The sequence below is a fragment of the Podarcis bocagei genome, assembly GCF_964188305.1.
Source record: "Podarcis bocagei genome assembly, chromosome: 10".
Taxonomy (NCBI): Eukaryota; Metazoa; Chordata; class Lepidosauria; order Squamata; family Lacertidae; genus Podarcis; species Podarcis bocagei.
Genome location: NC_138135.1, coordinates 22,597,581 through 22,611,214, shown reverse-complemented (window position 1 = coordinate 22,611,214; position 13,634 = coordinate 22,597,581). Strand labels below are relative to the sequence as shown.

The following is a 13,634-nucleotide window of genomic DNA, read 5'->3' as shown; positions in this document are numbered from 1 at the left end:
GGTCAAGAAGCCGGTTTTCTGCATGTGCTGTAGAGGGAAGTGAGGGGCAGATGGGGGGCTTGTCAACAGATGGATGCCAACAATTTGGCTTGTCTGCATTTACATGACAATTGCAGGATTTACCTGAGTCAGGAGGCTTTGCATTTCCATAGCACTTTTCCATAGCCTTCCAGCCCTTTACAGAGGTGGGAAGAGTTGGTCTTTTTTGAGAAAAGATGTTGTTGGAAGATGTAGGACACATAAAGCACTTCTTCAAGCAATGCATAGTCAGTCAAACAGTGGAACTCTCCCAAGAGGCAGTGGGGCCCCCTGACTTGGATGGCTTTAAAAGATCATTAGATTCACAGTTGGAGGCAGCAATGTTCTGAATACCAGTTGCTGGAATGGGGGGGGGGGAGAGTGCTGTTGTGCGTATGTTCTGCTCCCTGGTTTCCCTCCCATAGGCATCTGTCAGCCATTGTGAGAACAGGATACTGGACTAGACGGGCCATTGGCCTGATCCAGCAGACTACAGTGGTGCCTCGCAAGACGAAATTAATTCGTTCCGCGAGTTTTGTCGTCTTGCGATTTTTTTCGTCTTGCGAAGCACGGTGTCGGGAAAGTTTTGGAAAAGCTTCAAAAATCACCAAAGCCTTTAAAAACCTCAAAAAAGGCTACCACACCGCGTTCTATGAGTTGCTCCTCGAAGTCAAGTCGCAACTGTATTAACGGTGTTAAGAAAAAGGAAACAAACTTGCAAGACGTTTCCGTCTTGCAAAGCAAGCCCATAGGGAAAATCGTCTTGCGAAGCAGCTCAAAAAACAAAAAACCCTTTCGTCTAGCGAGTTTTTTGTCTTGCGAGGCATTCGTCTTGCGAGGTACCACTGTATTCTTATGTTGTTAATTGCGAGGGGTGGAACTTTTCTGTGCTTCTGGAAAACAGGCTGCACATTCTATGCAGACTTGCACAACGCGATTGTGATGTTGTTCAACGTGAAATAAGAGCTTTGCCTTGCCTATGAGCCTGCTGCTAAGCTTCTATCTGTATCCGTCTCAAAAAGGCTAAAATAATGAAAAGCAAAACAACTTTGGTCAAAACTTTAAAAAGCTCAACAACTTTTGAGTCTGGATTTTCACTTTTTGAAATATGTCAACCTTATCATAAGGAATTGTTATAGGGCAAGGGTGGAGGACTGAACTACATGTTGCTGAACTACAACTACAGTGGTACCTCAGGTTACATACGCTTCAGGTTACAGAAGCTTCAGGCTAACTCTGCTAACCCAGAAATAGTGCTTCAGGTTAAGAACTTTGCTTCAGGATGAGAACAGAAATCGTGCTCCGGCGGCGCGGCAGCAGCGGGAGGCCCCATTAGCTAAAGTGGTGCTTCAGGTTAAGAACAGTTTCAGGTTAAGTACGGACCTCCAGAACAAATTAAGTACTTAACCTGAGGTACCACTGTATATTCTATAGTAGCACAAAACAAGTAGCTCCAGATTATTCAGTTATTAGATGTGCTCCTGTGAGAAGCTTTCTTAATGGTTTCCATGTGGTCTCTCATTTATTGTATTGAAGATTTTTGAATACAGTGGTACCTCAGGTTAAATACTTAATTCGTTCTGGAGGTCTGTTCTTAACCTGAAGCTGTTCTTAACCTGAAGCACCACTTTAGCTAATGGGGCCTCCTGCTGCTGCTGCACCACTGGTGCATGATTTCTGTTCTCATCCTGAAGCAAAGTTCTTAACCCAAGGTACTTTTGGGGGGTTAGCGGAGTCTGTAACCTGAAGCATATGTAACCTGAAGCGTATGTAACCCGAGGTACCGCTGGACAACTCTTTCCTGGTCTTACGTCCTGCTGGCTGAGTCTGATGGGAGTCCAGCAGCATTTGAACGGCCTCAGCCTTGTTCCCTAGGGTAATAGCAGGTCTGCTGCTGCAGCTCTAAACCGCTCCTTGGTCCAATTACAAACTGGTGTCTGTATTTCAGTTTGAACTTTGGTAACGGCTATTTAAATTTCCATTTTTTCCAGCATCACAGTGTCAAAGGTGGCTGGTTTATGCATCCAGCTGCGCATCGTTTAAAGCTCTACAACTAAGGTCATGTCTACACCATACACATTAAAAGTGCATGGGTCACTCCCCCACAAGAATCTTGGGAACTGTAGTTTGCTAAGTGTGCTGGCAATTGTATCTGTGTGAGGGGCAAACTGCAGTTCCCAGGATTCTTTGGGGGAAACCATGTGTGTTAAATGTATTGTATGGATGTGACCAAACACAACTGCTTTCATAACGTATTTTGTACTGATTTTGTGTTGTGGCTAAAACGAATTCAAATTGGCTACATTTAGCAGTTTTTCAGCATAGGCTTCTAGAGAAGCTTGCATTAGTCCTATCATTAGCATGCCTTCTACATTTCAACCAAATTAAGCATTGCGGCTGCAGGCAAAAGTTTTGCTCCTTAAGAGTTGGGTGTCAGCCACCTTGGGTGCTCTCCTTGGTTTATAGGGTCAAATATAAAGTGAATTGCTTGGGTACAACTTTAATCTTCAAGATTAAGGGGTGGGGCAGTCTTGACTTGTCAGATATATTTGTTCTTGGCTGACAACAAAGGACAGGGTCCTCATAACTGGGAAACTAACAAATAAGTAAATTTAGAATTGCTTTCAGAATTTATCAGTGAGTAAGCCTTGGTGAACATAGAAAGATTTACTCCCAGTTGTATGGCACTACAATTAAAAATGGGTTTTTAAAAAAACTATTTCTAGGGTGCATGAGATAGGGCTTGATTGACAAATGATCTGATCCTTTATGGCAAAACCAAAAAGACTTTAATATACGTGTCAGCTGTTGACCCAATTTAGGCTGGCAGCTTCTGAAAGGTAAAGGCTTCAGAGGAGATTAAGGAAAAATGCTATTATTAATGCAGGAAGCTAGAACTGAAAATTCAAAGGGGGAAATAAGTCATTGCAATAAAAAAAGGCAATTAATTGGGTTAAAAAATGTCTCTATAGCTGAACCTTCTTATTCCATCTGTCCAAGAACTGGCCATGAATCAAAGATGAGTGTTTGAATGGAGCTGATAATTACTGCAGGCAAAAGGTTAATCCAGGAGTGGATGTTAATTTATAATACAAAAGATGATGCTGCCAAAATAGAGTTGAGCAGTAAGTAGCTATGCTATTATTTTCTAGTTCCAGAGGTGCAATCCCAAAACTAGGCTGCAATTCTAAACAGATGTGATGGGAAACAAACCGCTTTGGACATAGTGTAACTTGCTCCAAAGTAAACATGCATTTTTGTGTGTGCTAGTTAACTGAGCACATTCCCTTTCCTGTTTGCAAAATTATCTATACCCCATTATTATTATTATTATTATTATTATTATTATTATTATTATTATTATTATTATTTTCAGAAGAAAAATATATACAGTATATTGCAATTATGGCAAGAATGACACAGACTTTAAAATACATCAGTCTCCAGCCAAGCCCCTGCTCTCTTCCTTCAGCATGGTTAAAGCACCATGAAAGAATACACCCTTTGCATAGGAAAGATGGTGGGAAACATCTCTGTAGAAACTTTGGCAGCAACTTCCAGCTGGAGCAAACAATGCTGAGCTAAATAGACAATAGGATGTCCTGATATAAAGCAGCTTCATATTCATCAGCAACATTAAAACCAAAAGTGACAGCATAAAACAGTGCAAAATAGATAGGGCTTTTTTAAGCAGGGAAAGATGGCAGTGCCGTTACAGGAAAGGCTGAGTGCCTGATACCTGACAAAGGTGCAAGAGCCTCTGATGCTGTTCTTTGTGAATCTGAAAATACCCCAAACCAGTGGTGTAGCTTGGGTGCCTGGTGCGGGGGCAGGGCAAGCTACCCATGGGGGTGAGCCTCTCCAACGATGCTTGGAGTCTCTCCGCCGCCTCCCCCTCAGCTGTAGGGCGGCTGAGGGAGAGGCAGTAGGCAGACGCAGGTCCCACGCTGCCGTTTTAGGCAGCGCAGAACCTGCAGTCGCCTAAGCTACCACGTCACTCCTAAAAAGTTTCATGAGTCCAAATTAAAAAAAAAAACCTCATTTTGTCACACACCCCAGGGGATGACACCTGGGATGGCCCGCACCCCCCCCACTCCCTTTCCTCTGCCACTGCCCCAAACCCTTGGAAATAAACTTTTTTTTCAGGGGCAACTTTCTTGCTGATAAAAATTCATATTTAAAAATGAAATACTTCCTCTCTTGCTATGAAGAACACCCAACTCTAGTTATGTTGCAATCTGAAATACCTGTAAAGATGGTGACTATATTCAGACAAGAGGCCCTGCTTAACTTTGCTTGTTCAGAGGGGCCAGGATGCAAAGAGCCGTGTGACTAACACAGCTAAGAGAACTTTGCATATTTATTCAAAATACAACCCACTTAAGTAAGGCAACAGGCCAACCTAAGTGTGCAAATGATTGAGCCAGTGGTTTACTTAGAATTGATTGAGCCATTCAGTGCACACCTGAGGTTTACTTAGAATTAAATTCAACATTATCACTGTTAGATAAGTGTGCATTGGATTTTAGCCTAATCCTATGCATGTTGATTCAAATGTAAGTCCCAATATGTTCAATACTGTAGTGCTCACTTCTCCTTAAGTGGGTTTACTTTTTTTTTTACACCTGGAAGTAAATTCAGACAGAATCAAATGAAAAGTCAATCTAATTCAGGACCTGTCTGCCTGGTCTCGCAGCTGCTCCCCAGCATCTTTAACTCCACTGCTCCTACTTGTTTCTCTCTCTCTCTTTCCCCCCTCTTCCCCCTCCCTCTTCTCCCCCCTCCTACTTGTTGTTGAATCCAGCTTCTGCTTATGGGCTTTCCATAGGCATCTGGTTGGCCACCATAAGGCCAATATGTTGGATTATATGAACCCTTTTCCTGATCTAGTAAAGCTCTTCTTATGTCTCAGACAGAGGTGTTTTCTAGGTGTGCTCCTTTTAGACATTCAAATATGTGTTTTGCCATTAAATGTAGCTTGAGGTTGTGTTCAAAGCTCCACTCCCATATTTGACATGCCCAAGGTCTTCCCGACCACACACCAGACCTGTTTCCCTCTTCCATGTTCACCATTCTCTTTTCAGTTTTGGAACATGTTATGTACTGAAGTTCTCACCCTGGGCCAGCAGGGGGATACTCTAGATAGTTTTCACTCAGGTCTACATATGCAAATAAGGGATTGAAAGTGACATTCGGTGATTGGATAGTTACAGAAAGTGGTTACTGTTCCATTGTAGTGGAGCTCTGTATAAGCAGGCTGGCTGAACCCTTCAGTTCAGTTCTGTTCTGGCCTGTGAATAAACAAGAGCTGTTTGAAGAATCACTGTTTCGTCTGATATGTTCACCTACAACTTAACAGAACACATGTGCCCATGAGCCAGTTCCCAGAGACTGCTCTCAGCTTGCATGCATTTAGTCCTAAACTGTGAATTAATACATAGCAGAGAATCTAATTCACACAGCTGTAGGCAACAACAAGGGTGTAGATGTTCAGCAACTTGTGATAGCCCTTAAAGGAGTCCTATAAATACATCAGACTACAAATAGGAGGGGAACTGCCACACACAGCCACAGAACAGACTACCAACCAATCCAGTATGAGGAGGTGCATTCTTCCCTGACCTCAATGGCAGCCCTATTGCAAGAGGGCTTACAGAGCAAAGTAAAAACTAGCAAAGAGCCTTGCAGTGCTTTAAGAGACTAACAAATTCAACCTCACTTCATCAGATGCATTATGTGAAATCTTAGCAGCCAGGCATATAAAGGGAAAATTGTAAGGTGGGATTTGAATGGCAATGGGATACAAAAGTTACCGTCAGTGATAATTAAAGCTTAAATTTATATATGTTGAATAGGTGTGTCTTTAATATTTTACAGTAACCTTCTAAATGGGTAACAAATGCTGAGATGATTGTATTAACAGTAGGGCAGGGAACCATTTGCAAAAAAGAAGACAGCATAGACAACCTGGCACTGGTAAGTTGATTAAAATATGCAGTATGAAAACAAATATTTTGTCTTGATTTGATCAAATGACTTAACTTGATAATTGCTGAGATTAAGTGATCAAATCAAGACAAAAGATTGGCCATAGAAAGCAGAGATATTCTGGCATTGCTAAGGTTACTTAAGTAGCATGATTAAAAATCTTTAGCAAGCCAAATAATGCTCTTAGAATTAAGAAACGGTGCCTTTTCCTGTGGTATCACCAAACATCTTCCAACATCTAGAAGGGAATGTGGCCTTCAGGCTGAAAAAGGTTTCTGACTCTTGTACTAGGATGTACAGAAATGTAATTGGGAGTAACCCAAGGTTATTTTGGAATGCAAAACCCTTAGTTTTTTATTCCTAAGTGTGATCATCGTTAAAATCATGTTGCACCTAAACAACCCTTTGGGTTGTACCAGGTGTGCTCAGGGGTGTGTGCCAAGTGTGTCCAAACATACTCTAATTTTATATATTTATTGAAGGGGATCAAGTGAGCTGCAGGCAGAAAAAAAGGCTGGAATGGATCCATGGGGGGCAGTTTTCTGCAGGCAAAAGCTGCAGATCCATTCCAGCCTTTTTATCTTGCCTGCCTGCCTCTCTCTCATGTCTCTGCATTTGTCTGAGCTTCACTTGCCACTTTTGGTGGACAGATATGTGGGGAAGGAGCCATCCTGCCGGCCTTCTGGATCTGCCCTGCTTCTGGTCAGCTTAGCAGGAGTCATTTTCTCTGCTTTGGCTTCTTGACCACTCTTGTTTTGTTAGCTCGGTGCATCTTCACCTCTTCCTTGTGCATACAGTATTTGCTTCACTCAGATGATCCATGACAAGCCTGTAGTTAATATTCTTCATGATTTTAAATTGTATTCCGATTCCTTCTTATACCTTGTATTCTATGGGATTCAAATGGTAATGCAACAAGAAGAGAATCAGGAGGGGCACTAAAAATACAATTAAAAACCTTACAGCATCTAGCACAGCGCATTGCAATTGCTACAACAGGCAGGAAAAGAATTCAGGTGGTCCGTCAAGCAAAATTTCACGCGTTTCGGGAGGCGGCTGAGAACCAAACCAATCCCGGCCTTGGGTTGCCGAGCCTCGCTTCGTGCGCCAAGCGTGGTTTAAATGTCCCGCCGAGGAGGCGGGGCGGAAGCGGGCCGGTGCGCTCCTTCTCCCTCCCGCGGCGCGGCTTAGCGTCTGACCGGCAGGGGGAGGCGGCAGAGGCGACGGCGGGACGGTGCCTAGCGGGGCTCGAGCGCCGGCTGCAGCCTCAGCTGACCGAGGGGCGCCGCTGCCACTGCTGTTGCCACTACCGCCGGCGACGCGTTCTCGTCTTCCTCCCGCTCGGCCGTGCGCCCCTCGGCGAAGGAGGCCGCCACCCGGGCGGACTTGCGCCATGGAAGGAGCGCGGCTGCTGGTGCTGATGCGTTAGCGGCGCTGCCCCTGCTGCTTGGGATCCTGCCCGAGAGAGATCGCGGACGCCGGCGGAGGGATGAGCGGCAGCGCGGTGCCCCCCGGGCCCGGCTCGGGCTCGGCGCCCTGCCGCTTTGCGCACTACTTCGTGCTGTGCGGGATCGATGCCGACAGCGGGCTGGAGCCGGACGAGCTGGCGGGTAAGCCGAGGAGGGAAAGGGAGACAAAGACGGGGGCTGGGGGAGGGAGGGTCTGATCCTGTCCCCGTTTCTCCTTGCGAGGCACACAGCCCCTGCTCGGCCCCGGTCCGCCGCTGCCTTGCTCCCTCTCTCCCTAGCGCCTCCCCACGGAGCCTGCTCGCATCCCCTCCCCTCCAATGGCTGTGCGCTGCTCCTGAGGATAGGGCTGCTGCTCCGCTTGCGCTGCGCCCACCCCGGCGGAGAGAGCAAAAGACGACTCGGTGGCCGCGTGCGCGCCGTCTCCATCTGCGCCCGGGTTGGAGCGCGGGGGTCTGCGCTCTGCGCGGCGACATTGCGCCGGCCAGGCCCCGCGCACATGCCGCCCGAGGCTCCATTGCTGGAGACTTTACTTATTGTGTTCGCAGCGCCCTTTTTGTTTTTATTTCCCTCGCCCGCTCCCGTAACAGATCAGGAGGAGCCCTCCTCCAAACACCCCAATGGTGCTCCTTTCCACAAGCGCCTTCCGCATTGCTTTTCCATGCACGGATCTCCAGATCTGAGTAGCCAGCCTGGCTCTCCCTGCCCCTTTCTTCTTCTTCGTCCTCCACCCGCTTCCCAAAATCGTGATGCTTCCAGACTGCAGTGGCCAGGTTCGGTTATGTCACTGCCAGGAGGACCCACGTTTCAGTGCAGTCCTCCTCCTCGCGGCTCAGGCTTTATTCCCGGTCCCCCCCCCCCCAGTGCCCTGTGCTGCCACCAGGCCTTAGATAATATGCGCTTGCGAAGGTCTTGAATGTTGCAATCGCCTCCCCTTCGAATGACCGCTATCTTGGGTCCAAAGAGCAGGGAAAGCTACCTTTGTAACTACTTTGGGAGACTGCAGTGCTTTCTTCTGTTCTCTGGAGGGTTGCGAAAGGGTTGCTTTAAGCCACACTGCGCTGGTATTAGATAGCCAAATTAAAACTCCTTGTTGCCAGCAGACAGAATGATGCTAATTAATATTTCAGTTTTGTATTTTGGCTGGCTAGATAGTTACAAATGGAAAAACATACCTTAAGATGTTTTGTTTTGTTTTGTTTTTTTGTACCATAGCTTTAGGTTTCTTTAAAATATATTATTATTATTATTATTGGAAGGGCAGTAAGAGGTATTTATTTATACGTTTTGTTACATTTTAATCCCACCTTTTATCCAAGGAACTCAATGTGTTTGAACCCTGGTCTCCCAGGCCTTAGTCCCAACTCTTTAACCATTACACCACACTAGTTCTTTACATAACAGTGTGAATTATGCATTACAAATTGCAGGTAAGCTTGTGATATTGTTTGGGCCCATGCTGAGGTTCATCACTGCTAATATTACTCATTCTGTGCTAGTCATTGTATCAGGCAACCTACAAAAGTTAAGAGACACGGCTGTGTACACAAGCTTAATCTAGAAAATTCCGGTGAGGAAATGTGTTTAAGAGGCGTCTAGTGAAAAATCCACTCCCCCCCCCCATAGGCTGTCATCCTACAATCCAGTGAAATCAATAGTTCCTAGTCAAAATCATTATTTTGCATTAGCTGCCAATTTGACAAAGCCCCCCTATATTTTTATCTATCCAAATGCTTACAGACAGCAGACCAGTCTCTCCCCCCCCATCAGATATCTGGGTATATTGTCCTTTTAGTTCGAATAGTTTGCTTGAGAATGATTATAAAAGTGAGTCTCTCCATCATCCCTAATCCTGAAAGTGTTTGTTGCATTCTGCTAAAAATACTGCTCATATGATTGAGTGATTTCAATAGGATTTGTCAAAAATAAATTGTAACTGGTTTAAAGCTGGAGAGATGCCAGAGGCTTTTCTCCGCATAGCTAGCTGTGGAAGTAAGAGAAAGTATTTCAAAATATAGAAAGGGGGTTGTAAGTAACTACAAAGACACCTTTTAAAAGCAACCTGTGCTTGATACATGGCACTTGCATCTCTGAAAATAAAGTAGGTTAAAATTAAATTGTGCATCTCGTTCAGAAAACTCACCAGATTCTGCAGTATGACAACTAGCCAATAAAGAAAAAGGGAGAGCTGTATTCAAACTTAATCGGGATCCATTTGTATGTGAAATAAAAGTAGCTGACTATTGTTGCTAAAGTGGTAATTTAGGTATAGAGAATCTGTGGTCCTCCAGGTATTGTTGGACTCCAACTCCCATCAGCCCCAGCCAGCATGGCCAGTGGTCAGGAATGATGGGAGTTGTAGTCCAGCAGCCTCTAGAAGTAAACAGGTCTCCCCACTCTTGAGCTATTTACCTGCTTACCTTTTGCATGAACATTGTGGCCAATTCTGAAGCCGAATTTAATAATTTTAATAAAGTTTTTGGAATGAAAATAGCTTCTTCTCTGTACTTGCCTTAATTCAGGGTTATTAACTTGACACAAGGAAATTCTGAAATGCTTTTTATGATATTTGTCTTGACTAGCCTGACTCATGATGGTGGACTGTTCTTAAATTTTCAAAAGCAATGGATATAAAGAATTTTTCAGCTTTTGTTTGAAGTTGAGATCATCTTCATTTAAATCCTTTGCATGCTCTTTAAAAAAACTAATTTGCCACTTATTGAGTGAGCTGGTGGCGAGTTTTCGTTTAAAGTCTTAATTGTACACTTGCTGTGTGGATGACATTTTTGACTTGAAACGGGATAGTTTCAGAGTACTAATACCTGGTAAGCAATCAAATGATTAGGGCCATAATCTTGTAACATGTAGCCCCTGATTCTGTTGAGAGGATCCGTGCATAAACAGGAATCCTTACCTGAATATAGATTTCACCTGTCTTCATAGCATTCAGTTGGATTTGATATGGGATAAGGGGTGATTGTGTTAATGTAGCAGCACAGAAATTGCTTCCCCATAGTCTTCATTAGAAAAAGTTAGAAGTTCTTTGTGTTTTGGTGCAATTACCAAAAGTTGCATGTAACTTTGCTTTTAAAGCACTGCTGGAGCTGAATCTGGGTTATGTACTTGAAGTCTCATTGAGTTGTTTTTTTTTTTTTAAAGCAGTAATTAGCAAATTGTTTCTATACAGTTTTCGAACTTTACAATTGATTTGACATTGCCATTTTGTATACGTTGCACGTTGTAACTTTTAGTAACTTGATTCCCATTTAAGTGATGAAATGATCTAATGTAATGTATACATCTGTGACGGAATCGAAGCTATTGTAATAAGGTTTTGGTTTCCCACCTGGAGCCTGAATGTGTGTGTTGGTCTCAATCTCAAATAGGGCTTCCGTTTACATACATGCTTGTTTCTGAAATAGAACCCTGCTGGTTCCTCTAGCATTGAAGGTGCACCAGGGTTGATTTGCATAGTATGACCTTTGGGAGTTTTAACTAGAGTAATTTCCAATTCCTCTTTCTGAAAATAGGGGCATTTACATGGTGGTGTTGATTAGGAAGTTCTCACTGCTTGTAAGTGTGAATAGTCTTGTTGCTGTTTCCTGAACTGCAAAAGAAGATTTGCAGTATCCTGAAGGCTAAATGCAAAGAAGCACAGCAGGTATCTAAGTTGGAGAACCATTGGTCTAAAAGTACCTTTTATACGCTAACTTGCTTTCAAACTGATGAGTAGTAAAGATGCTGTTAGATTTCACCTCCTCCTTGCTGATTGTCTTTGCCAGGTTGGCTTATCAAGTTGGATATTACAGTTTTGCAGAATGTGTACAGATGTTATTAAGTTCATTACATTCCAAAACTTTATAATAGTCGGCCTTCTGAAGTCAAGTCAAAGGCCACGATTCTATCACCAGCTGCTTTTGAAGTTCAGTGAATGGTTTGTGTGTCTGACTGCTGCTCAAGATTTCTTTCCATCATTTGCCCACTTAACCTGGCAGTAAGCTCCATTGTACTCAATAGGACTGACACCTTAGTAGACGTGTACAGGATTGCACAGTTAGTTAATAAAGTGTGTGGTTGGTTAATTAAGTGAGAACAAGAAAAAACTTCTCTTGAGCCCCGAGAATTTTGGGGAATCTCCCATTAGTCAGAATGGGAAGAATGAGGCTGCCTTGACCAGTGGTTTGACCCTGTATGAGACAACTTCATGTATTCATGTTCTTGGTCCTCCCACCAAAACATCAGTTGCTTACAACTGGTCTGCAAGCTTTAATTGACTTAATTGGTAGATTAATCAACTAAATGGTTGCCTTTCAAGGAAGCTCTAGACGAGCTTGCTGTTTGCTTAAAAGTACAGTTTTAAAAATATTGTTTAGCTATAAATGCTTTTAATGTATTGATGGCCACCATGAGAGCCATTCCTAGCTGGCTGGCAGGATGTCAATTTCAGAATGAATGGATGAATAAATAATAAAGCTCTAGTTGATTAATTGGCCTGGCAAATTTAATTGGCGGGGTTGAGATTCAAGGGCACACTTGGGTTTGTTTGTATTTGCAAGCTATTTTTGATTTATTATTGTGTAATGGGGGATTAAAAAGGGAAATATTGAGAACTAGCTTCCAAAAGAAGTGTCCATATTAATGTTTTCTTTATTGCATATCTTCCTCAATGTGCACAGTGCTTTGCAAGCCCTAATGGACAGGTTCCTACATGAGAGGGCTTGCAGAGCAGAATCTGACATGGGAGGCAGTGAAGGAGAAGGAAGGGAAGGGAAGGGAAGGGAAGACAGTATAAACAAGAATAGGTAGTTATTTCAGCTACTGATGAGCACAAGGTTCCATCTGGGAATGAGTGAGTGAGTCCTTGGAACAACTGCCACATCCAAATCCCTGAGAGCTACTGGTGGCCAGGGTGGGAGGTGGAGTCTTCTCTTCCCTACCCTTTCATTGTTAATTCAGCTGCAGTGGTTGGCATAGTTCCAGGGCATGTTTGGCATCATGCTTGGGGAAGAGGAAGCTGGGTCTGGATTCGGGCCTTCACCGCCTGCAGATCATGGATGGTGGGACTGTGGCAGAGAGCTGTGCTTTGTGCCAGGGTCCCTCTGGTGGCCCTTCTGCTGAATCCTATAGACTCTCAGCTGCCTGCCCCCCTGCCCCCGAGCATAGGATTGGCCTCATTTATCATTTACATCCTTTCTGGTGATGGCGGCTATTCTAGATAATAAATAAAACAACAGTGAGACAATTAAAAAACACCAAAGGGTTATTCTCAAAGCAGGATATGGGGACTTAGGGGGGTTAGAAGATTAAAACAGATCTATTTTAATCTATTTTTGTTGGCCAGATGAAACGAAAATCTTGCTCTAATTCTACTAGACCTTGCATAACTTTGGGGGACTGTGTTATAACGTGCTTGGAAAGGAGTCGTGCTTTGACACTTCAGTTGCTGACAGGCAAAGTGAGTCAGCATTCCAGCGTCATCTTGAACCAGGTGACCTCTGCCCTCCATGACTGAGGCAGTGAATGGAAGTTCATGTTCTTCTAGCATTGTCATTTGTATATGGGTAAACAGAAATTAGCACTTAACTTTTGGATGAAACGGAACGCCTTTTTTGAATAAGAAATCCAAGGTCCATTTTGCAGTTAATGTTTTATGAACCTACAAAGCTGAATCACTGGAGCATCTATGAGAGGCAGACAGCATGGTGCCTTCCAAATATTGTTGGATTACAGTTCCGATCATCTCATACCATTGGACCTGTTGGCTAGTTGGGTATTCCCACTGGGGTCTCTTTCTTCCCTGATACCAGGAAGAATACCTGAGAATATTTCAATAGGGGATTAGAATTGGAAATTTAAGCATGGAAAGTATATATTCTCCCACTGAGCTGTAGTCCTTTCTCCTGACATATGGTTTGAAACCTGAAGAAAGAATTGCAAAAGATTATAGTGTCAGTCTGTGCTGGCAAAAATAAAAATAAAATTAAAAAACTGTTCTAGAAACTTTAGTGATAATAGTTGTGCACCCATGTATTCTTCAAATAACTTTATTCAATTTTCTGTTGATTTCCCATCCAGGGTCAGTTAGCTTAACTTCAGCAGTAGAATTGCATCATGTTCCTTCAGCCTCTTCACTGAGCCAATCTTAAAATGATTTACTGTGAC

The 13,634-nt window shown here is 43.6% G+C and overlaps 1 protein-coding gene across 6 annotated transcripts in view; it reads left to right on the top strand.

Annotated features, from left to right (window-relative positions):
- Positions 1 to 7,212: 7,212 nt before the first annotated feature.
- Positions 7,213 to 13,634, top strand: part of DENND5B (DENN domain containing 5B) — a 97,387-nt gene continuing 90,965 nt past the window's right edge. For 2 of the 6 annotated variants that reach the window (XM_081211989.1, XM_081211988.1), the window contains exon 1: positions 7,213 to 7,616. In XM_081211989.1, coding sequence (XP_081068115.1) covers positions 7,496 to 7,616 — 121 coding nt within the window. In that variant the 5' untranslated portion in view covers positions 7,213 to 7,495. The remainder of the gene's footprint in view (positions 7,617 to 13,634) is intronic. The other 4 variants (XM_081211990.1, XM_081211991.1, XM_081211993.1 and 1 more) reach the window with 2 other exon arrangements.